The 25,877-nt window shown below is 33.2% G+C and overlaps 3 protein-coding genes across 3 annotated transcripts; all 3 read left to right on the forward strand.

Moving 5' to 3' along the window:
- The first annotated feature begins 3,356 nt into the window (after positions 1-3,356).
- Positions 3,357-4,343, forward strand: LOC103502251 (uncharacterized protein At1g08160). The gene has a single exon (XM_008466124.3). It carries the CDS (start codon positions 3,481-3,483, stop codon positions 4,072-4,074), a length of 594 nt encoding a protein of 197 aa, XP_008464346.1. The 5' UTR covers positions 3,357-3,480; the 3' UTR covers positions 4,075-4,343.
- Positions 4,344-9,218: 4,875 nt separating this feature from the next.
- Positions 9,219-11,244, forward strand: LOC103500758 (uncharacterized protein At1g08160-like). The gene is made up of 2 exons (XM_008464169.2): positions 9,219-9,764; positions 10,994-11,244. The coding sequence occupies exons 1-2, from the start codon at positions 9,253-9,255 to the stop codon at positions 11,115-11,117; spliced, it is 636 nt and encodes a 211-aa protein (XP_008462391.1). The 5' UTR covers positions 9,219-9,252; the 3' UTR covers positions 11,118-11,244.
- Positions 11,245-20,913: 9,669 nt separating this feature from the next.
- Positions 20,914-21,467, forward strand: LOC127144210 (uncharacterized). The gene is made up of 2 exons (XM_051079848.1): positions 20,914-21,067; positions 21,222-21,467. Exons 1-2 carry the CDS (start codon positions 20,921-20,923, stop codon positions 21,396-21,398), a joined length of 324 nt encoding a protein of 107 aa, XP_050935805.1. The 5' UTR covers positions 20,914-20,920; the 3' UTR covers positions 21,399-21,467.
- Positions 21,468-25,877: the final 4,410 nt, after the last annotated feature.

The following is a 25,877-nucleotide window of genomic DNA, read 5'->3' on the forward strand; positions in this document are numbered from 1 at the left end:
AAAGATGTCGGTTGAAAGCTGACATTAAAGGCCTTTAATGTCGTTTTTAAATCGACATTAAAGGCCTTTAATAACGCTCGCAAAGATGTCGGTTGCCAAGTGACATTAAAGCCCTTTAATGTCGGTTTTAAACCGACATTAAAGGTCAAATTTCTTCTAGTGTCAACTTTAATTATCCTTCTAACCTTTGTCTTATGTCTTTTTATTGCTTCTTTTTATTCAGTAGTTAGGGCTTGATCCCACCATAATTTGAGACTTCCACTAAATCCATTAATTCCTTTTTATTTCCTTGCTTGTAGGGGCTTTATGCTCTTCTAATTCTTTGATGATTTGAAAGGGCTTAGCAATAACATTCTTGTTATAAAAACTTTTGAACTCAACATCTTCCATTGGTGGAAAATCAGCTTTGATTTCACCTCTTCGAGTTTTCCATTTTTCTTTTTCCTTGATAGTACAAAGATGGTCAAATTCTTTTCTTTGGTTAAACCATCTAAAAAATGCAAGATGCTTTTGAAGTATTTCAAGGGTTTTGAAATATTCTTCTCTGAACAGCTTCCTTCCTCTCTTAACAGTACAAATAAGAATTTTTGCTTTCAAATAGTTGAAAAACAAATGTTGATCATTGATGTTGTGCTGTGTCGAAACACTGCCTTGAAAGAAAAATTTGGGGTGACCTTTTATGTCGTTGCTCTCCAAAGTTAACACAACTTTCCCAACTCAAATATGCAACTAGCAAGAGTAAGGAGTGGAATCAAAAGAAAATAATGAGAGAAAAGCAGAGAAAGTAATTAGGAAGAACCCCAATGCAAAATCTTTTCTTTAAATAAAAAAATATAAAAAAGAATAATAATTTTTTAATTGTAAAATGTATTAAATAATAATAGTACAAATAATAGTCATTCTCAACAAGTATAATATGATACATTTTTTAGGAGAAATACGTTGACTAGCCAAAGCGAAGAAGGGTAGTGTTTTGCACTTTCATTTCACAGAGTATGTTCTTACTAAATAAGTCTAAATTTAAAGAGCGGGCGTTTTTGACACTTCATTGAGAAGTGTTAGGATTGTCCAAGTCCCGTCCAACTTGGAACGTGAAGGACACGTAATAGGGGAATGATAGTATACACATTTTTTTCCTTTTTCTTTTGACACCGTATAGGTAGGAAATTGAATCTCTAGTCTCAAAGAAATTGATAGTACAAAATTTATATCACTAGAACGATACACATTTGATAAAGAAAAGTTTAAATTGATAGGTGTGGAAATAAATTTAATTAATTTTTGTATCAACACACATTCCTGCAATTGTTAATGGATATAATTTATGAATTTTTATTTTGAGTTGACATAAAAATTGAATCAATAAGAATAATTTTGGATTTTTTTTAACTTTTTAATAGTTTATAAGTATCTTTGAATTAAACAATGCTCTAATGGTTTTTATCTAAAACTAACGGTAATTGTTTTGAACATTTTTTTAATGTTTAAGGGTATTTTTAAAACTTTTGACAATTTGAGGTATTTTTGAAACTTTTGAAAGTTTAAGGATATTTTTTACACAAAATACAAAGCTTAAGGACCTTTTTTTCATATATATATATATATAATTCAACCAACTTTTAGTTAAATAACAATACAATATTCAATTTATATCATATATATAGTTCTTGAACTTTAAAGAATAAATTATAGATAACGACATCTATCTAATACGAAATACCCAATATTTTTCTTAAAAAAAAAACGATATAACTATTGGCTATAAAGAAAAAAAAATTGAAGAGTAAACAAGGTGAAAGGGCAGTGCCCATACACCAAGGATGTATTAATGGAAAAAGAAGTTACATTGAAATTCCGAAGTTCAATTTGAAATAATTTGTGTCTAATACAATGGCTAATTTCTAAGTTTTTTTTTAATATATATTTTACGAGATTTTTAGATACTAAACTGCAAGCTTATCAACTTCTCTACGGACGAATTAAAACTTTCTCAAACCTCTAAAATTATATTCTCTTATGAAACCTCTCAAAGGTAAAAAGAAACTGAATTCCAAGTTCCTGGATTAAAAGTTATATTTTACCCTACAAAATTATATATAAATTAATTGGATTAAGAAAAAAAAGTTTTTTCACTCTGTTTAAGTGAAGTCTGCGTTTTGAAGTAGACGGACCATAAAGAAGGATTTATGTTAAGAAGGAAGTAGTAATTACTAAGTATAAGTAGTATTACATGTTTTGAGGAGGAGAATGCATTCTGTCTAGGCAACCCTAAATTTAAAGAGTGGGTGTTTTGACACTTCATTGAATGTTAGGATTGTCCAAATCGCGTCAACAATTTGGAACGCGAAGGACACTTCTGAATGGGGGGCATGATAGAATATATGTTTTCTTTTTCCTTTTTCTTTTTACACCATATTAGGTGGAAAATTGAGTGTCTAATGTCAACAAAATTGATAGTATAAACTTTAGTTCGTTAAATGATACTCATTTGATAAAAAAATAAAAGTTTAAATCGATAGATGTAGAAATAAATTTAGTTAATATTTATATCAACACGTATTCAAACAATTCTTAATGGATATACTTTAGGAATATTTACATGAGAGGTGATTTTTTTCTTAATATTGATGCCAAAATTTGTACATATATATAACAAAATATATTGCATATGTTTCACATATTCCATTTTGCAAATAACCAGAAACTATATATTATAATGAGGTTAAAATTCTATAGCATATACATAATTGTCACTCAAAATTCTATAGCATATACATAATTCTCACTCAACCTCCAACGAACAAAAGTGATCCCTCTAGGGTTATCCAAAGAATGTGGGACCCATTATTAAAAAGACCAAAAGAAAATTAAGGAATATGAAAATTTTGTTTCATAACTATAGCCAATCACTAAAAAATATTCTTTGCATTCTTAAAGGTAGTTGGAACCTTAGAAAGTCATAGCATTATATAATTGAAAAGAAAAAGAAAGGAAGAGCTTAGAAGTTTTGGACTTTGGCATATCTTGCAATCAAAGCAACATTTGGTTCATTTAAAACAAAAGAGGCAAATACAAAATCAATCTTCTATTAATTGATCTCTCTTTAATTAATTATTCATTTATAATTCCATATTTAATGGTTGGCAAAATAATATTCTTATATAGTGTTTAAAAAGGCATTCAAATGCTTACATTAATAGTCCAAGAAAAGAACCTGAATCCCCTTTTGATGTCTTGAGTTTCATGCAAGAAACCCTAAAGTAAGAGATGAAATTTTAAAAAAGTGTTGTAAATAATGAGAGAAAAGAGAATACAAGGCAAGTTTATTAGTTAAATCATTCCAACATCCAAACTTGCAAAACCTCTCTTATATATTAATCCATTCTCATTTCCTTCTTTTTGTAGTACTCTTCTTAAAGCAAAGCCTCTTCAATCAAAGTTGGCTTCTTTTCCTTAGCAGAGAACTATCCATCATTGAGCATGGCAGGTCCTCCGCAGCCACCGTCGCGAGCTGGCCCCTCAAGGATATTGCGTTTTGTCATAATTTTCTTAGTGGCATTGATCATACTCGTTGGCCTTGCCGTGCTCATTATCTGGCTGACTATTAGGCCGAAACGATTAAGCTACACGGTGGAAAGCGCAGAGGTCCACAACTTCGACATGACCAACACCCAACTCAATGCATCCTTTAGTTTTGGGGTAAGAGCATATAATCCCAATAAACGAGTCTCGGTTTACTATGATTCCATCACCGCCACGGTTGGGTTCGGTGATCAAGACTTGGCGTTTGGCGTGCTCAGTCCTTTCTACCAACCTCACAAAGACGAGCAATGGTTGAACATCCACCTCAACGCTCAAAACTTTCTATTGCACGATTCTGTGTCGAAGGATTTGGCACTTGAAAGGTCAGCAGGAGAGATGGATTTGGATCTTTGGATCAAGGCAAGAATTAGGTTTAAGGTTGGGGTATGGAAGTCGGCGCATAGGACGCTTCGAATCCGGTGTTCGCCGGTGATTGTCTACTTGTCTAAATCCAAGACTTTCAAGAAGACTACTTGCTTTACAGAAGTCTAAGGTTATGGAATTTGGTTTTTTTGCTTTTATCAAAAGTGTTTTTCTTTTTTCCTTCTTACTTTCTGAAAATTGTATTGTTGGTGTGGTTGTTGGGTTAATCTTTCAAGTGTTGAATTTGTGAGCTGTGATTGTTGCTTGGTTTTCATTTATGTATATGCTCTTTTTGATCATTTTTTTTGCTCAGTACAAATGTCAGTCCATTCTTTAACAAATAAGTGCAACCATTTGTAATTTGATTTGATTTAAATAATTTAAATTTTTTATGTATATGTTTATTGTTTTCTATATTGGAAGTTCAAACAGTTCTTTCCATGACTGTTCTTAAAATATATTTTATGTGGATTTGTAAATCTCATTGTTGATATATATACATATTGTATAAATGAAGTTGGGAGTTTTTTATCTTCTTCTTTTTTCTTCCTTTCTGGACAAAAAAAGATGGACTAAATTTCTCTCCTATCACATTATATATAAGTATGACACTCATTGATAGCATTATTGTCACAAATGCTATATGCATGCTAGTGGAGAAAGCTCACTATGAGCATGCATTTGTTTTAAATTCTTTAGTTTGTCATTATTAATCTTATTTAAATAATATTTGAGGACATTTTCAAATATAGTAAAACAAATTAAAATATTTACAATATATAGCAAAATTTTGAATTTTATTAATGATAGACACTGATAAACTTTTATTACTGTCTATTAATATAACTAATAGAAACATATAAGTGTCTATCGATGTTGATACAATCTGAAATTTTACTATATGTTATAAATATTTCGTCAAATTTGCCATTTTTAACAATTCTTCTGATATTTGACTTTTGTTTCAGTTGAAAAATGTAGTTTATTGAATTCCCTAAATCAAGAATATGGATATGGTAGTCAATAAGATATACATATTTTCCTAAACAAAACAAGATAAATATATTAGGGATATTTGTTTGAGCACAAAGAGAGGAATGACAGAGAGCGAAGTGGACTGAACTATAATAGTTCACTTTTTGTTTGGGGTTAGTTTTAGTCGGAGATAGGACCAACAATTTAAAATAACTCATATGCCCTTATTATTCTTCAACCTTTGAGGTGTTTGTTTTAAGGATTGGGAAGTTCGTCGATCAATTTTTAGACACCACCTTAAGGTAAAATCGCTAGCCAATCTCTAACTACCACTTCCAATGATCTCATTGGCAAACGTTCAACAACAAACTCTAACGACCAGCGCCAACGTCTAATCCCTGTTGACCTCGAGTAACCTTGAAAAGTTTTAGTAAAATACTTTTATTACTTAACAAATCAAACAAAACTTATATATACAATTACTTCTAAAAAAGAGTTGTCAAACACTACATTTATGTTTGGGATCTTTTCAAAATATAAAAAAGCGGCATAATACTTACACTCTATATATAACAATTCCAAGAACGGAAAAAGCTCAATGGCCCATCGTGTAAATACCAAAAATGCCTCGTCAACCACGCCGTCAATAACGCACGCGTAATATATTTTCGATTGTTTAGATTTGGTTATTATTTGATACGCGATCGTTTATATATGATTACAATTTATACGCGATCGTTTAGATTTGACTACAATTTATACGCGATCCTTTAGATATGGTTACAATTTATCTTTTCAATTCCATCATTTAATTTTGTTACATGATCGTTTAATTTAGTTACCTTTAAATTTGGTTAAACGATCGTTTAGATTTGGGGACCCAAATCTAAAAGATTTTTTTTTTCAAAATTTGGTACACTATTTTTTTTTAATTCTTTTGTTACACGATCATTTAGATTTCTTTACATGATCGTTTACTTTTTTTTATACGATTGTTTACTTTTTTTACACGATCGTTTACATTTGGCTACTTCAATCCAAATAATTTTTTTTCAAGATTCTTTATACACGATCTTTTATTTTTTTTTACACGATCGTTTGCTTTTTTTTTTAAACGATCATTTACATTTGGCTATGCCAATCTAAATGAATTTTTTTAAATATTCTTTATACATTTATTTTTTTAACACGATTATTTACTTTTTTTACACGATCGTTTACATTGGTTTCTCCAATCTAAATAATTTTTTTCAAGAGTTTTTATACACGATCTTTTACTTTTTTTACACGATTGTTTACTTTTTTACACGATAGTTTACATTTGGTTACTTGAATCTAAATGATTTTTTTTCAAGATTCTTTATACACGATCTTTTAGATTATGCTATTTTTTGTACACGACGTAAAAAAAGAAAAGAGAAGAAGAAAGATGATGAAAAGAAATCGTAGCAAAAAAAGAAGAGGAAAAGTAGAAAGACAATGGAAAAGCGAAAAAAAAAGAGAAAAAGAAGAAAAACAATGGAAAGATTAAACGACGTAAATAAAGAATTGAAAAATAAGAAAGATGGTGAAAAGAAATTGCAGAAAAAAATAGGAAAGAAGAAAGACGAAATCGCACAAGGAAGACGATAAAGAAATAGCAGGGAAGACAAATCGCAAAATAAAGATGAAATGACAAACCTAAAATATTTTTAAAATGGCTAAATTTATGGGTTTTGTTATAAATAGTTTGGTACTTTTTTGTTAGTTTCCCCTTCAAATTTTTATTTTAAGAAATCTTTATCAAAAGGGATAAATAAAAATGAATTTTTAAATTTTTTTTTAAGGCTCATTGTTTAATTATAATAATATTTTCTAAAATAGACTCTTTCATTCTTCTATATTTTTTGAGTCATTTTTTTTTTAAATTATTATAATTATTAGATTATCTTTTTCAAACTCTCTCTCTTTCCTTCGTTGTTTAAAATTATGTTTCCTTCAATTTAAGAAATAGTGCTAACTATATATATGATATATACTTTATATTGAAATTTTTATGTTAAAATCTTATAAAATCAAAATATTAAATTTTAAAAAAGGTAACAAATTAACTAGAAAAGTGTAAGGTAAAAATCGACTATCTTTTCGAATAATAATAACAACAAATAAAAACGTTCTAGGAAAAGAAAAAGAAATGAAAATTCATTATTTGTATGATAAAGCATAATGGTACATAATAGAATAAAAAATTATACCTAGTCTAAAATAACGAACATTTAATATACATATTGATTATAATAATTTGCACTCAAAATACAAACTATTATAACATAAACTAAAATAATTATCACCCAAATATAGATTATTATAAATTAGACTGTAATCGTATGCATCTCAGACATAAACTATAATAACACATAGTTTATTATAACTGATGAAAAATAATAACTCACACTATGTGGATAAAATGAAATCTAGCGTTAATCTTTGTGTTTATAGAATTACGTAGTAGCATCCTTTTTAGGTACTCAAGAATCAGGTTGTGCAGTCTAACATAATTTTTCTTTGTTGGCGTAAGTGGCTTGATCGTGTGGGTGGATTTTATTGAGTTAATCAAAGTAGGCTCTTCTCCTTAACGACTTTTTCTTGAGTTGTGTGAGATTTTTCTTCTGTGTGTTTCATTTTGGTTTTTTTTTCCTGTGTTTTCTTGTTAACAAGTCTTTTGGTTGTGTTTTCGTTTCTCTCTTAATTTCAGGCTGTGAGATATACTTTCTCATTACTGCAATTCAAATAACCTTTGCAAAAGAAAGTATAAATCTCACATTTAAAGTAGTTTGTTTAATTCTTTTTTCCTACGATATTAATTATGATACAATAGTAGAGTACATAATCGTAGTATATACTCATTCCAATGAAAAAAGTGATATTTTATAGATCATTGATCATGGTAACATCTTTAGAAGGTAGATATCGGTAGTGGCGGATTGAGAGTGGGACAGTATAACCGCTGCTATACAACCATATATTTGTTTAAAATAAAGGATTATTTAATATGCATTGTAAAACGACACTTCAACATTAATATTGAAATACAAAAAGCGATAATAGGACACGTGCTGACCTCTACATAAATTCGACGGTAGATATCGATACATATATTTGATTTGTGTGAGATCTTCTATTTTGCTACGACATGTTTGAGAGTGATTTTCAAATAGGCAAAATTGCTTTTGCTATTTAAAAATACTTCAAGTTGACTTTTAAGTCACTAAAAATTAATTTAACATTTAATTTTAAAATTTTAAATGCAATTTTGATATAAATAGAATTAATTTTTAAAGATTAAAAACGTGTTTCAAAATAATTTTAAAAATACAATAATAAAAGTGATTTTAATTTGTCAAACATGAAACGGAAATTTCAAACTTTAGCGAAAACTGAAGTATAAAATAAATGAGTTAGATTGAAGAAGTAGTGAGCAGCGGTAGAAAACTCAAAACGCATTAAGCCAGTTGGTTTGTTTTGTAAGGTGGTAGGCTTTGGTTGACGATATTTTATAATTAAAAACTATATAATTCTCTTAATATAATAACATAATATATATTTAAGAAAATGACATAAAATATTGATATATTGTTCTTGTTTGGTTTAAACGTTACGTTGGTCGATTTTTTAACTGAATTTTACAAAATTGATTTTGATCGATTTTTCTTGACATTTGGTTTAGTGGGTTTTTCAATCCTTCGAGTTGGTTTGTTTGCATCTGGCCTTTCTCACACCTAGATTGAAGTGTGTGGGGGCTAGATAAGGAAAGATTATTCTGTATTATCATCATGGTGTGATTTATCCTTTTATATCATTGTTTTCATACAACTGCAGTATTACTTAATTAATAGATTATGTCTTTGACACTTGAAAGAAACAAAATACATGTTTTTGCGGTTATATAAAAATTATCTATAGTTAAAAACATGTAGATTTTGATAAACTTCAGGAAATTAAAATTATAGCAAATAACATAACTCAACGCGTAAACACACCCACAGAATCTATCACTCATGTACAAGTATTTTTTATTCAACTTATTCTTTCTGGCCTCTTTTTGCCTGGGCTTTCGACATATAAACTTGAATATTATTTTAGCCATTACCCACATCCAAACAAAATAAAGGCCAGGTACTTAACTCAAGTCTTGAACTACAAGTAAACACAAAATACATCTAATTTTAAATATTAATAGTAGGCATATATACCTGTACCCCTTCATTAAGCAACCAAAATCATATAATCCCTTCACTTATTCATGAGAGAACAAAGATAAAAAAGAAATATATAAATATCTTTTTGAAGAACATGAGGAGTACAACTACACAAGAAGAAGAAGCATCATCCTCCATTGTTGAGGCACCAAAACGAAGCTTCTACAGACAACGTCATGAGACAACAAAACGCACAAGAATCATAAGAATCATAGGAAGAAGCTTGTTATGTGTAATCATCTTTTTGAGTGTTGCAATTATCACATGTTGGCTTGTTGTTTTCCCCAGAACCCCACGTCTCATGGTGGAAACTAGCAAAGTGACAGCCCATGGTTCAACTAATAGAAAGCTCAATGCAACCATTGTTTTCTATATCAAAAGCTACAACCCTAATAAAAAAGCCTCCATTTACATGGATTCTATGAAGATGATAGTCAAGGATTATATGGGCCTACCATTTCACTCCGCCATCCCCACCTTCACGTTGATGCCTCGAAACGAGACGGTCTTCAACTCAACCGTTCGTGTAAACTTGATATACCCATTTGGGCGCCCGGTGCATTCGGACTGGATACATCTAGAGCTTCGCTTCTCTGCTAAAGTTAGGTACGTACAAATATGAATAAACATAGAAATGTTGTTTGGTTTTGTTGATCGTCAAGTATTTCTTTTTACTTTACAATTATATTTTGGTTGGGAGTCTAAACAATTACATTTTTTTCGGATTTACCTCAAGTTTACCTTGAAGTACTAACCTGATAACCATTTTATTTTGGCTAAATTATAAAAATTGCTCTTCAACATTGTTTAATTGGTATCAGGAAACTTTCAAAAGTTTTAAATAATACACTTAATTATAAAATAAACCCTTACAAATGATAAAGTGTAGATACAAACTATTAATATCTTGTTTAAAAAATACATACCAATTTTAAAAATATCAAAGATACTCTTAAACTTTAAAAAAAAATTGTGAAACACAATCATTATTTGTATATGACAGAAAACGTTAATGTTTTTACTAAAAATAACTCTAAAATTGAAAAAAGAATTTACAAGTGCTCCTATTATTGGTACAAAAATAAATTTGTTTGAAGTTTTCTTAAAATTGGAATAAACAAATTTTAAATAAATTACGTAAATGTTCACTTTCATTTTCTTTCCTATTTGTCCATTTCTCAAACAATTTTTTTTAACAATTAAAATAAAAAACCAAGACTTTAATATAAAGCATAAAATCACACAAAATTACGAAAATAAAAAGTTAATAAAATCTTCTCTCAAAACATATCCAAAAGACGAATAACCAAATGAAAAATAATATATTTGGATATTATTCTTTTTGTTCATGTTAAAGTTTATATATCTGAATTGAGGTGGGCAATTTTTTTTTTTTTGAGATGAATAAATGTTAAATAATTAACAAAAAAAAAAAAAGTTGAGTAAAAGGGTAATGAAGATGAGTGGGGAGGGAAAATTGAGAAGTAAAGGTATATTAACGATTTTCGTTCCTGTGTGATTTTTGAACTCTTTTTTCTTTTCAAGTTGAAAAGTATTTTTGAAACTTTTAAAAATTTAAGAGTATTATGTTTGATACACATAGATAACGGTTTCTATCGAAAGATGGTTTTGAATTGTTTTTCGAAGTTTAAGAGTATTTTTGAAACTTTTGATAGTTACGAAGTTAATTTTTATCCGAGTATAAAGTTTAGAGATATCTTGTCTAATATAGCGTTAATATTTTTTCTAGATTTTAATTAAAATTAAGCTGATGGATGCGACTTATGCAAAAATTTGGCTAAATCTTTAAAAAAGTTGTGGCTTTGTTGTATCAGTTACATTGTGAACAGATGGAAGTCGAAACCTCGATTGCTGGAGATCTATTGTGATCACCTTTGGCTGAAGATTAATGATTCTACACCTAATTTTGATAGAACCAAATGCAAAGTGGATATTTAAGGAGATTTGTTCTAGGTGTGTTATTGATCTTGTTTAAGAAGATGTGTTATTCATGCTGAATAATTCCAAAAGATTTGTAATTGAAATATTCATTTCCTTTAGGTTTAATTGCACCTTTGTTTATCAATAGAGTTCTTAATGTTTTATAATGTTTTTTTAATGGTTAAAATATCATTTTCATGTGTGTGCTTTTATAATTGTTCTATTTAGATCTATTTGTATTTTAATTCAAATGTCAAATTTTAATCTCTATTAAATTGGATATAAAAATCAAACGTGTCGGCAAAGAAAAACAAAAGTGATATAGGATATAGAAAAGCCCAACACATTTGAATTTAGAAACCATTTTTTTCCTATCCCTCTCCAACTTCATCTTCACTGTGGTTATCATTCTCTCTCTTCCTCTTCTTTCTCTATTTTTCCTCGTTTTCCCTTCGACGCTGTCGATGTTAGCGGCCACCATCTTGTCGCTGTCCATAGCTCATCCATTTTGATGAACCCAAATGGGAGCTCAATAAATTTAAAGTACGTTTGATCAGAACGACCCATTCGAAATATCAGGTGATGTGTAATATACAAATGTATAGAAGGTAAAGGAATTCAATGTTTTGCAAACGAACACTCAAATCTATTATTCAATATCTGGCGTTTGGTTCCTGTAGTTGCGGCCCAATAATTAGTAGCGCAATGTTAAGCTATGGACATTGGCGGTGATAGCGCGCATATGTGGTCTATAGATAGGAGCAGTTGAACAACAATGCGAGACCGTGAGCAATAGTAAGTATTACGTTGGTGTTGTAGTGACCCTGACTTCTTATGATTACTAACAGATCTATTGTTATATGTATAATATCATCGAAAAAATTAGAAAATATAGAATTTGATGCATCTATTAGTAGAATCTAACCTAACGAATTTACGTTGTTTTTTTAGGACAAGTTTATTCACTAGGACCTAAGTTTCGTGAATAATTGTATCTCGAGATGGAATAGATTAACTTTCTCCTATAAGCAATACCTCGCCCACAAAATTCAAAGAACTATATATTTTCTGGAAATTAATAAACCGAACTTGAACAAAGTTTATAAAAGAGAGAAATATCTACGAGAGAGAAAATAATTATGAAAAAAGTTCTCTTAAAAGCAACTTCAAGAAGAGGCGTATTTATAAACGATTCATGATCATTCAAATAGTCACATCTTTTCTTCAAATTGGTTGTTTTTAAAAAACATATCTATTCATAGAACAATATAATGTTACTCTATATGAATGGTCACATATCATTTATTCTAATAGTTGTGCATGTATAATTTTTAAAGTAAATCATCTAACAAATTTTAGCCATAAAATGAAATTAATTCCACAAGGTAAACATCATTAATGAATAGAGATTTTTAAGGGCCTGTTTGGTAGAGAAATCCAGATTCTGTTTTATCTTTTTAGATTCATTGAGTTCAGCAAACACTACAAGAATTTTGGTTTCTGTCGACAGTTTTTTTTACAACGTAAAAAAATGTGGGCAAGGATATGATGTGCTGACATAATTTTATGGACACATCATCGTTTTTGCCAACAAAAATATATACGTGGGCAAAATTAAGTTGTATGGTATTTAGGAAATTTTTTAAGTTGGATTTCTATCAACATTTGTTTTAGTTTATGGTCACGTATCATGTGTTGGCATATATTTTAAATATTCGCTGGCATAAAGGTAGCGAAAAGCCCCACTTTTTAAAAACCTACTTTTTTTTTACCACACTTTCTTAAAAACCTACATTTTCCCCTCTCTAAAAACCACATTTTGCCCTCTTTTTATGTTATTAGGTCAGGCGATTAGAGGTTCCTTCTTCTTCAAAATCGCCTGACGCCTCTCCATTTCTATCTCTCCATACCCGTGCGAAGAACTCCGTCCTCGTAGTCATCAACTCTCAACCTCGCTCACGGTCCGTTCGATCATTGTCCACCATCATTCCTGCCGTTGAGCCTCTTTAGTCGGCCATCCTACTCAGATCAACGTTGCCATTGCTGTTGGTGAGTTTCTCATGGATCTCTCTCTTCTGCCCGATTTTTTTTCCTTATTTTAAATTTCAGTTTATGTTCATATGTCAACTTTTTTGTTTACTGAACTATTGCAATTTTCGCTTCATTTGGGTACATAGGTCATTTTTTTACACTTTATAAGTATAAATGTAATTTTACTTTATTTATTTTGATACTTGATTCATTTTAAACACGTAGTTAAGATTTAGCATGTTCTTATTCATTCTAATTTACCTTTTTCAGGTTTATGTAGTTTGAAGGAGCACAAAATGACTCTATTTTTGTGAAGATTTTCTAACTGAGCTAACCATTTTTTGTGTATTTAATATTTTTTTCTGTTATCAAAATGAAAATTAATATAGCTCATGTAGCTAACACACTAAAAAATTATGATTTGTTAAATTTTGACCAAAGTATTAATGGTTGAAAATATTTTCAAATTATGCAGTTTCTTTCAATGAAATTGGCAACTGTTAATTCAAGGATGACTTTGTTTTACAGAAGCTTCTCTTTCTTTAGTATACGTGTATACATGTAGAATATAAAAATAAATGTTTATGAAACGACGATCATTTGTCTCCACCATCTGTTGTGGGGTTGACATTTTGCACATTTTCTTTCTGCTCGTTGGTTGTTCTGTACTTTACAGATTGGTATGTTGTTTTGATTTCTTTTTTTTATCTGAACTTTTTACATGGGGGGGGGGGGGGGGGGACAATACTCAAACTAGTATTGTTCTTTAGAGGTGTTTCTTTAGAGGCTAATTTGTCAGGTTGCTGCTCTGGGAGAAGGTGTTTCTTTAGAAGCCAAACTTTTGAGCAGGTCGATGCAAATTTAAGTTAGTTTAATTTGACTATTTTCCTTTTTGATCTGTATCAAATGAGGTCTATGCTATTAATAATGTAGGAAGAAAGCTCCATTACTTTAGAGAGAGGTATTTACATCATCAAATGTGTAAGACTTATGATCGTGAACATAGGGAAGGTCAGCTCTAACCATTGAAATATTTAATGCCTTGAAGTTGCTAGGATCCAACATTTTTTTTTCAAAGTTAACTTATTAGAATTCTAAAGATTAAATGGTTTATTTTGATATTGCTTGTAGAATGATTGAAGTCATCCGATTGAAAGCTAGGCGATTGTGTAGATAGCCAGGCGATCGTTGAAAGTTGAAGATTGAGAAGACGTTTAGGATTTCTTATTTAAGTCTTGTATTAGGATCTTGTTTCATGTACTATTGTAGAATGTATATATAATCACACAATATTAAGATTTCATTTTGTGTATACAAATGTAAAAGATAAATACTATAGTTTCTAAAATAATATTAATTTTATTGATTTATTGGAGCGAGAAAAAAATATTTATCTATATGGATTCAATGTTGGTTTATAAAAAATGAACAATAAATCAACAATTAAATAAATATAAATTTCTAAAAATGGACAAAAACAAGCCTTTAATGTCGGTTTTAAACTGACATTATTGGCCTCTTTAATGTCTGTTTTAAAATGACATCATAGCCCAATTGACATTAAAGGGCTTCAATAACACTATCAAAGATGTCGGTTTAAAACCGACATTAAAGCCCAACCGACATTAAAGGGCTTTAATAACACTATCAAAGATGTCTGTTGAAAACTGACATTAAAGGCCTTTAATGTCGTTTTTAAACCCAACATTAAAGCCCAACTGACATTAAAGACCTTTAATAATGCTCGCAAAGATGCCAGTTGCCAAGTGACATTAAAGCCCTTTAATGTCGATTTTAAATCGACATTAAATGTCAGATTTCTTCTAGTGATTCTAGTAGCTGGTCCTGCGAGATGAACTGTGAACTTCCTATTAAGAAGTACCCTAAGTCATATCAGTTTGATGATCCCATAGGAACACACATATATCAATTTGGTGTTCCTGTAGGGAACTCACATATATCCGTTTGGTGATCCTGTAGGAACATACATATATAAGTTTGGTGATCATGTAGGAACATACATATATCAATTTGGTGATCCCATAGGAACACACATTAGTCATAAAGTGAACCTAAAGGTACACTTAGAAGTCAATCAATCATCAATATTAGTCGAAAGGTAGTGATTCCGAGGGACACCGTACATTTAAGGTACACTAGCCTAATAGCCAAAGCTTACAGCTACCATCAGTCCAAATGAGCCCATTGCAATTAAACATATATAGTTCAATAATAGGCATAAACATATCATGCAAACATCATCCAATAAACTTTATAATTATATAATATATCAAACATAAATAAATCAACACAATCTCAATCAAACCCTAACCCTTACTTAATTATTGATGCATTTTAATTTCCATCAATGCATTTTAATTAGTCAAACCATGCAACACAATTCCATCTTAATTTGAAGGTCCGGTAGTAGAAATCTCTTATCTCAAAATCTCCTTTGCAAAATTTCTTGATGCAAATTAAACCATAAATTAACCTAAACATAAAGAAATATTAATAATTTTACTTAGTAAAATTATCAATTATTGCAAAACTGTAATCCATGATAGATATGGAAAAAATCGTCATACTTTTCATAGTAAAATCATTCCCAAGTAACAATAGGTTATACAAATCATTGCCCTTTACACATTCCACAAAAGCCTTAAACCAAACCAAGAGGACTATCCTTCATAAATTATCAATAACTCATAATTAAGCCAATAGTTATCCATCACAACTATTATAGTAACCCATAGACTATGCAAATAACTACCCGTAACAGTTATCACAGTAACTCATAAGCTAACTAAATAATTCAATAGCAATAGAATCACAGTAAACCATCACAATTAACACTGCCAGGTTTTGAGTCGGGCATGAAAAGAAGTTATTTGGTTCAAGTCGGGGGATTCGACACACCTCGTTTGGCTGCAACCAAGCATTATAGTATGCCATATAGATAAAAAGTACACCACAATAGGTTCAACATATCATGCATCTAATTTGCTATTAAATATAATTGTTATATTTAGATTATTATTTAGGAATATTTCCTTTTATAAATTAGGATGCATTATGTTTAGATTTCCTTAATTGAAACATAATTGTTATATTGTATAATTGATAGAAAATCGAAAAACACACATAATAAAGATAAAATTTATTCATATTTTAAAAAGTTTAAAATTATAATTTAGCTTTATAAATAGTATAGTGAATCCCATTACGAAATACATGTATGGATAAGTTTCATGATCTAAAATGTTAACGTAGAATAAGTAGTACATAATATAAGAAATGTTCCTAAATTTGTAGAAATAAAGAAAAAATGTGTGTAAAATATCTAGATCTAAAGTAGTATAGATTCCATTTGGTCTATACAAAGTCCAGAAAAGTAATATGTGTTTGACACTTGAAAAGTAAAATACAAGTGCTTGTATAAAATAGCTATATACATTTAAACTTGTCAAACACATGCTTACATACACCAATCACTTTACACAGAACACATGAACTACATTGTACACTCAAATGATCACTAAAGTCTTTGTGCTTTATAAATATAAGTTGTTGGCGTATCCCTATTTTGCAACTTGTTTTTCTGTCTTTTTGCCACGTAGGCTTCGATGAGAAGACTCGACTATTTTAGTCTTACCTACATGCCCAAGACAATGTACTCCTTCATTAAGCAAACCAAAAAACACACACAAACACACTTCTTATACTTCTCATCAATAACCCTTCACTTTATACAATGAGAGAACAAATATCCATCCCCAAAAGTACAGATTTGGTGAAGAAGTAACAATGAGAAGCACTACTACACAAGGAGAAGCCTCATCATCATCCATTATTAGGGCCCCAAAAAGAGGACCCTATAGGCAACATGGGATAGCAAAACGCACAAGGGTTATAAGAATCATAGGAAGAAGCTTGTTGTGTGTAATAATGCTTTTGGGTATTGCAATTCTGACATGTTGGTTTGTTGTCATCCCCCGAACCCCACGTCTCATGGTGGAAAGTGGCAAAGTCACAGGCTATCATTCAACTAATAGAAAGCTCAATGCCACCATAGTTTTGAATATCAGGAGCTACAACCCTAACAAAAGAGCCTCCATTTACATGGATTCTATGAAGATGACAGTCAAAAACTCTATGAGCGTACCATTTCACTCCGACATCCCCAACTTCACGATGACACCTCAAAACGTGACTGTCTTGAACCCCACCATTCTTGTGAACTTCATATATCCGTTTGGGCTCCCGTTGCACGCAGGTTGGATACATATTGAGCTCAGCTTCTCAGCTAAAGTCAGGTATAAACATTCACGTCTTAAAAAGACATAAAATATACAAAAGTTTTTAGGTTTTGTTGGTGTCAATTTCTTTTAACTTTAAAAGTATATATTTTGGTTGGAATTCAAAGAAAGAAATTTATCACATTTACCTTCATTAGAAGGGAAAAGTTATGGATACCAAAATCTTGAAATTCTTTACCCTCGTACAAAACTTCACTATGTTGTAAAGAGTTTATGAATTTTGGTATATTTTAAAAATAATTTCAATATTTTTCTATTTTTAAAAATGACTTCATTTAAACTAAATTAAATTACTAAAGTGATAACTATTTTGTTTTTAGTTTTTAGTTTTTAAAAATTAAACCTATTTAGAGTATTATAAAAAAATAAAAAAGTTTTATATTTTAAAAAATTGTCAAAAATATAATATTTGATAAAATATTTTAACTTTATAAAAAATAAAGTATAATTAATTTTAAATTTTAATAATTTTATTTTGTGAAATGGAAATAGTTTATTAATTACTCTATTTTTTTATTGTCGTTTGGTTATCCATGCTGTCAATCGGTTTCTTTTGAAATTAAAGTCAAACTTTGTCTATAGCTATATAAAAACTTATGTATACCTTTCACATGAAAGAAAAAAAAAATTTATGGCTCTATTTGTGTGTCAGTTACCTTTTGAACAGATGGGCATCGAAACCTCGGTGGATGGAGATCTATTGTAATCACTTCCGGTTTAAGATCGGTGATTCTATGCCTAATTTTCAAAATATCGAATGCCTAGTTGATCTGTGAGAGATTTGATCTAAAATCACGTTTACATCCAATAAAAAAATAATCCACCAATGGCAATCTAAGATCTACTCGTGGTAATGTAAGTAGTGGATCTTACTTGATTACTTTTGTTGTTATTTATTTGCTTTCCACAATCACAATGAGATGTGAGACTTTTTTTCAAATTTATAATTAAATCTTGTATTCTAATTGAGGAACAAAATGTGTTCAATCAGATTGCAGCTGATAATTACGTGGCACTCCACTATGTCTATCGTTACTATTATAAATATTGTTACTATAATACAAAAATTATGAATTTTCCATATATATTGTTACACTAGAAGAAATCTAGCCTTTAATGTCAGTTGGAAAAAATGAAAACGGAGCTTTAATGTCGGTTTTCAAAAAGCGAATGTTTAATGTCGGTTTAAGACCAACATTAAACATTTGCCTTTTGAAAAACGACATTAAAGCTATGATAAATTTTTTTTTTAGAAAAAATTAAATATTTCTCTCTCTTACTTTACCCTTTCTCATGCCACACGATTTCTTCCTCACTTTCAATTTCTTTCTTCTCTTTTCAATCTCATCTCACTTTCTTCCCTCATTTCAAAAACCAAAATTCTTCCATTGACAAATCAACAATGGAACGCCACGTTCATCGTTTTCTCAATAGGCTTTCATTTGCTTCTATTGCCATTGCCACTCTCATCCTCATCTTCCTCTTCCTCCAAACCCCACAAACCTGCATTCCCCCAAATTCTCCTTCAAAACCCCATCTCAAATTTCCCAAATCCTGCTGCGATTCCACTCCTCGTGAGCTCGTCTCTATTGACAAGAAGAACAAGCGTCTTTGGTCATCCAACGACTGGAAGAAGAAGCTCTCCTCCTTCATTAATTTCTTCCAATCCATTCGAGATCTAGGCCTTCTCCATAACCACACCAAATTTATCTGCGTTTCCGCCAGCGGTGTCCCTGAGGTCATGGCGTTGTCTCATATGGGAGTTCACGATGTCACTGGTGTCGAGTTGATTGATTCGCCTCCTTTTGTGAGTCGTGCTGATCCTCATAATTTGCCTTTCTTTGATCATGTTTTTGATTTGGCGTTTACTGCACATTTGGCTGAGGCGTTGTTTCCGTCTCGATTTGTTTTTGAAATAGAGAGAGTTGTTCGTCCTAATGGTGTTTGTGTGATTATGGTTGAGGAATGTAGGGATTATGAAGTTAAATAGATTGTAGGGTTGTTTATGAAATCACGATTTATAAATTCGATCAATCTAATTAGTATACCTCTTCAATAAATTAGGTGAGGTCGCAAAACTGTTTGCAGATGCTGAAGTTATTTGCATTGCTAGTGTGATATCTCCATATCGAAGGGATCGAGATGCCTGTTGTGCCATTTTGCCTGATGGATACTTTATTGAGGTATCTCTTCATTTTTTCGTACTATAGATTTTGAGCTAGTTTCTTACCTTGCATCTGAAATATATTTTACCAAAATTTGCTAAAAATATATAGGTGTTCATGGATGTTCCTCTTGAAGTTTGTGAAGCAAGAGATGCAAAAGGACTGTATAAGCTTGCACGTGCACGGACAGGGAAGATCAAAGGTCACTGCAACTTGTTATCATCTTCCTTAGATTTACTTGATGATCTTATTAATTCTCACTTATTTTGTAGTATGATTTGAGTATTAATTTTAACCTTATTTTAGTCCTTAACTTTCACAACCTAAATTTCAACTCAAAGACATTTTCAAATAAACTTAAGTTAACCATGCTTAGAAATCAGAATTTTCATTTTTCATTTATCAACTGAACAATATCATATTTTTGCAGGCTTTACTGGTATCGATGATCCGTACGAAGTACCATTGAATTGTGAGGTAATTCCAAATTCTGGAGGAAAATGACAAAATTTCTTTAAAAATTCTTTCAATAGATTAATGCTTATACTACATTGAGAGTAAATGTTTTTGCAACATATGCTGATGGTTAGTTAAATAATGAAGAACTTGTGGACATAACTGGTTGTATTATGAATGACATTGTGTTTTGAACCTGATTGGGAGACCTTTTGAACTTTTTGGGTTTCAGATAGTCTTGAAACACACTGGAGGTTCACCATCTGAGATGGCAGAGAAAGTACTGAATTACCTAGAGCGGAAAGGCTTCCTCCAGGCTTAGCTCAAAACTTTATGAATAAAAAGAAACGAACAATATGCTTAACTTTAGTTGATTCTTGAGTGAAACTCAACCGTTAAAGAAAGAAAATTATGGTAGCTATTAAGGAGAAACTTGTATTTTTTTATTTAATTCATTAAAGTTCTAGGGGATAAGTTCATGAGAAAATTCACATTTTCAATCATCCGTCGAAGCACTCTGTTTCTTTTACGGCGTGTGGTTTCAGCACTCTTGCTGTGTTTAGTAAATCCGATGGATGGACTGAAGAAGATACCATACTTCTCAATAGTATACTTTCAAAAAAGGTTTAGCAAAATTCGACTACCTGTTTCCTGCTATGAATTATTCTTTAATGATTTACTGGTCAAAATCAAAGCTCCACCACCATAAAGATTATTAAAAAATGGTGTTTACTGATTATTATTATTTCTTTTAAACGCTTTGAAAATGAAGAAATCAGATGAGTCATGCACTCCTATACTTCTTGTCCTAAACAAGATATACCGTGCTCCATCTTCAAACATGGATGCAATGAGTATAAATCGTGATTCTTTCAGTAAACAAGTTTTTACATGTGCTGCCACTGGACAAGGAATACAGAATTTGGAGATGGCAATATCAGACCTGGTGGGACTCAACAAAACTCTTACAAGTGGCCGTAGATGGACGGTAAACCAGGTATAACTGACCTATTTCCCTCTTCCCCCTACCAAATAAGAATCCGGTTCTTTGATGGTAAAACTTGGTATAACACCATTTTTTGTCTTAGTAAATAGAAATAGTAATGAGCAATGTAGAACTCATGGATTGGTGTTGTTTTGGTTACAATCAGAGACAATGCGAGCAGCTTCTTAAAACCAAGGAGGCATTTACAAGATTGAAATCTTCCATTGAAGACGAGTTGCCCCCTAACTTTTGGACAGTGGATTTGAGGGATGCTGTATTAGCTCTTGCGGAAATTTGTGGTGAGGAAATCTTCCAATATTTTTTGCAAGTTCTGTATTGGTAAGTAGATAGTATCATCAATATATGTACGATTTCATAGTATCATCAATAGTATCGTCAATATTTTTGGCAAGTTCTGTATCAGTAAGTAGATGGTATCATCAATATTTTTGACAAGTTCTGTATTGGTAAGTCATGTCTCCGCTCTAGTCTTTTTCAAGGGATTCATCCCATTTTGGTCGCCTTCAACTTTTGGAAGTTTTTTCTTTGGCCATTTTCAAAACACTCGAGTGTGCTAATTATATAATCCTCAACAGTTTCTTCCTGCTTTCCATGTTCATTTTCCCTTCGTAATTGTATATATTTAAATATTTGAATGCATTGATAGCCTAGAGAGGTAGGAGAGTTATGTTAATTGAATGTTCCTATGAAATTTTGTGTAGCCGTATACCAGGGCATTAGGTTGAACCACCACCACCCTCAGGTGAAATATGGGCAGAATATTTGGTTCCACAAAAAATGAAACCATCCAACCATGTGATTAGAATTGGTTTCCAAAAGATGTTGCTAAAAAAAGATTGGTATGCTATGCATTGGAAATGCATCAATAATAAGTTGATTTTGGTTCTTCCATATGGAAAAATTCTTTGAAGGGGTCGTCTTAATGTGGTTAACAGTTTTGAATAATCATTGGATGTACAAGTGAGAAACTCAAGAGGATAAATAGTTTATTAAGTAACTTCTTCATTTTCAATTGTGATAAATTGTCTTGTATTTGTGGCATTTGGTTCTTGAAATTTTGGAGGATATTGGGGAAAAAGTATCGATTACAACGAGAGCTTTTAACCCTTTTGGAATTCATTTGACTGGGGAATTTGAGTTAGAACTAAAGTAGGTCGCTTGTATTGATGCAGGAATCGTGCAGAGAAGTTCAAGCTGTAATCAATTATTGGAAACCTCAAGTGCCTCCTCTTTTTTGAATCTCGATTGTCTTAGATGGGTTGTTTTGCTAGCTACCTGCCTCCTTTCATGTTTTTAAAGAAAGAATTGGTAGAATCTCGGCTTACGAATGTAACGAGCCAACTCCTTATACTGAGTCGAAGTCATTACTAAATGTAAAACACATGGTTTAAGCCATAAAGTTTAGTAAGAACGAATAAAACTGCAGAAATTTATTTATGAAAATCAGATCAGGGTAATATGCAAAAATAAGATTAAATACTAAAATCCTACTCGGGCCCTATCTACTTTTAAAGAAATGAAATAGTAAATACTGAAGAAAAATAAAACTCAGGTACTGAACGTCAAAAACAGGTGTAAGCGGAAGCAGAAATCCCTATGGCTCGCCACGGTCACTTCTGGTCGCTCGCCAGCTTACCTTTGCCCTTACCTCGGCCTCTACCTGAAAAACATGACATAGAAAGAGTGAGTATAAAATACTCAGTAAGGGACCCACTACTAGTCCCACTAGGTGCCGGTTAGCTTCCTATTAGAATCCTGTAAATGGTACCCAATCTGTGGCACGTTCCCGAACACGTGCAACATGCGCTCCCGTAGGAACGAAAATCTGGTCTTCGGCGTCTCGGGGGAGCACCAAGGACAAGCTGGTCTGTAGTGAACTCGGGGGTAACACTAAGACAATCGGGATGCGAGGATCCCGTCGGATCACTCGAATCATATCTAGATCCATGTTAGACTGGTGTTCCGTCAGACCACACAGTCCTAAATAGGTGGTGATCCCGAAGGACACCCATGCAGGTACGACTCTAATAGGCTAAGCTAACAAGTACCCTAACCATAACATACAAGCACATAGCATCACCATGTAATCAAACCAGTCTAATCGCCATTTCACAAACCGTCAGAATATCCAACATACAATTACAACAAGTCACATCATCACAACATCATACCATCATGTAACCACATCATCAATCACATCATGCTATCATTAATTACATGTGTTATGCCGTCTAATTCTTAACAAGCATGACTGGAGGTGTAATTGATCTCATGGTCCTAATCACAGAGCTAGTAGTAGAAGTCTCTTACCTGGAGGATTGCTCAACGAGTCCTAACAGTAACAACACGCTTCCCCAAGCGGCGTAAGTTCTAAAGGGTCAAAAGTTCACAAATTAGTAATTTTCCCTTGAGGGTAAATTTGGTCCAAGACTTACTGGTGGCGACTTACCAACGATCGAGGTTGGAATGCTTGAGCCCCTACTGAAAACTTCCAACACTCCTAGGTCACTCGGTCCAAGACGTTCCAAAAATTAGGTGGAAAAGAGCCAAACTAGGCTTGGCGGCTCGGCTGGAGGAGCAGGAACCGGCTCGGCTCGGTACAGAAGCTGCGCGCGTACGACAGAAGGGAGGTGCGACTCGGCTTGCGGGTGCACGCGGCGCGGCTCGCACGCGGGAGCGACTCGGCTACGCGGGTGCACGCGGCGCGACTCACGGCGTGGGTTGGGTGCGCGCGGGCTCGGCTTGTGACTCGGGGCGGGTGCGGAGTGGTGTGCGGGCGAGCGAGCGGATGCGAGTCGGCTTCGGATTTGGGCGACGGCCGAAACGCGGGTTCAGCTTCGACGGCTTAAAGCGTGCGGCTGACGACCGACGATCGCTGCTGCTCGGAGACACGGCGGGACGAAGTTTCACGCGACAGCAGACGGCTGCGACGGTTCGGCTGCGGGTCGCGAAGGGTGACGCGGGTGATTCGGCTTTGGGCGACGGCTACGCTTTGGCAGATCGGCGACGGCTGCAGAGGGGGTTTCGGCTTGAGATTGCAGCTTGCTCCCGAACGTTTTGGCTTGAAACCGGCGGCGAAGGCAGAGGGCGGCGAGGCTGAGGTCGGCGGCTAGGGTTTTGGCGGATAGGGTTTCAAAAAGATCTTTAATTGCTCTCTCTTTTCTTTTCCAAAAAGAAAATAACTTTCTACCTTTTTGGTACACGGGTCCCAAGACTTATTTAAATCCATTTACTCTATCTTCTCTTTCTTTCCCTAAATCTCACCAAAATTCCCTTTTCTTCTCCTTCTTCTTTTTTTTTTTTGAAAATTTCTTTCCTTATTTTCCTCAATTAGGTCCTCACATCTCTCCCTTAACCAACCAACATTTAATTAACAACCAAAACTTCACCAATTTAATTCCAAATAAAACAATTAAAAACCAACCAAAATAAAAACTCCAAACCTTAATTAATCACAAATTAAAAGACAAAGTTCGTCATAATTTGCATTTTCCATAACCACACTTAACATTAATAATAAAAAGAAATTAAATTTGTCGGGGCGTTACAAACTTCCCCCATTGGAAAGCTTTCGTCCTCGAAAGTTCTAATCCTTTAACAGCTCGGGGTACTGGGTTCGCACGTCCTCTTCTCTCTTCCACGTGGCCTCTTCAATTCCATGGTTCCGCCAAAGAACTTTGACCAGTGAAATTTCTCAATTACGGAGCTTCTTGACCTCCCTTGCCAAGATCTCGACAGGCTGCTCCTCGTAGCTCAAGTTCTCACTGATTTGCAGTGGCTCGAAGTCCACTACATGCGTTGGGTCTGCGACATACCTCCTCAGCATGGAGACATTGAATATATCATGCACTGCAGAAAAAGATGGGGGCAGCGCCAAGCGATAAGCCACAGGGCCAATCCACTCCAGTATCTCAAACGACCCTACGAAGCGTGGGCTCAGCTTCCCCTTCTTCTCGAACCTCAGAACACCCTTCATAGGTGCTACCTTCAGAAAGACCATGTCTCCCACCTCAAACTCGAGATCCTTACGTCGTACATTAGCATAACTCTTCTGTCTGCTCTGTGCTGTTAGCATACAAGCTCGGATCTTCTGTATGGCTGCATTTGTGGTCTGAACTAACTCGGGACCTAGCATCCTCTGCTCACCAACCTCGCCCCAGCAGACAGGGGATCTACAGCACTTACCATCCAGAGCCTCAAATGGTGCCATGCCGATGGTAGCCTGGTAGCTGTTATTATAGGCGAACTCCATCAGATGCAAATGGGAGTCCCAACTCCCTGAAAACTCTAGCACGCAAGCTCGCAGCATGTCTTCCAAAACCTGGTTCAATCTCTCTGTCTGACCATCAGTCTGAAGGTGGAAGGCTGTGCTGAAGTCTAACCTCGTGCCTAATGCAAGCTGAAGTCCTTTCCAGAACTTCGATGTGAAACGAGCATCTCTGTCTGAAATGATGGATACGGGTACTCCATGTAGTCTCACAATCTCTGTCATGTATAACTGCCCCCACTTACTGGTAGTGTAAGTGGATTTCCCTGGCACGAAGTGGGCCGACTTCGTGAGTCTGTCGACAACAACCTAGATCACTGTATAGCCCTTTAGGGTCTTGGGCAGTCCCGTAATGAAGTCCATCGACACACTCTCCTATTTTCATTTTGGCACACTCAAGGGTTGCAACAACCCGGCTGGACGCTGTCTAGGTGCCTTTACCTGCTGGCACACCAAGCACCTACTGACAAAATCTGCCACTTCTCTCTTCATGTTCCTCCACCAATAGACACCACTTAAGTCCCGATACATCTT

Source organism: Cucumis melo, chromosome 12 (assembly GCF_025177605.1).
Source record: "Cucumis melo cultivar AY chromosome 12, USDA_Cmelo_AY_1.0, whole genome shotgun sequence".
Lineage (NCBI taxonomy): Eukaryota > Viridiplantae > Streptophyta > Magnoliopsida > Cucurbitales > Cucurbitaceae > Cucumis > Cucumis melo.

Bases quoted from the DNA above. Each gene is read 5' to 3' on its own strand.
- LOC103500758 (XM_008464169.2), top strand. From the start codon at position 9,253: ATGAGGAGTACAACTACACAAGAAGAAGAAGCATCATCCTCCATTGTT. The intron at 9,765-10,993 runs GTACGTACAAAT...TTGTTGTATCAG, and splicing joins CGCTTCTCTGCTAAAGTTAG to TTACATTGTGAACAGATGGA.
- LOC127144210 (XM_051079848.1), top strand. From the start codon at position 20,921: ATGAGTATAAATCGTGATTCTTTCAGTAAACAAGTTTTTACATGTGCT. The intron at 21,068-21,221 runs GTATAACTGACC...GGTTACAATCAG, and splicing joins GTAGATGGACGGTAAACCAG to AGACAATGCGAGCAGCTTCT.
- LOC103502251 (XM_008466124.3), top strand. From the start codon at position 3,481: ATGGCAGGTCCTCCGCAGCCACCGTCGCGAGCTGGCCCCTCAAGGATA.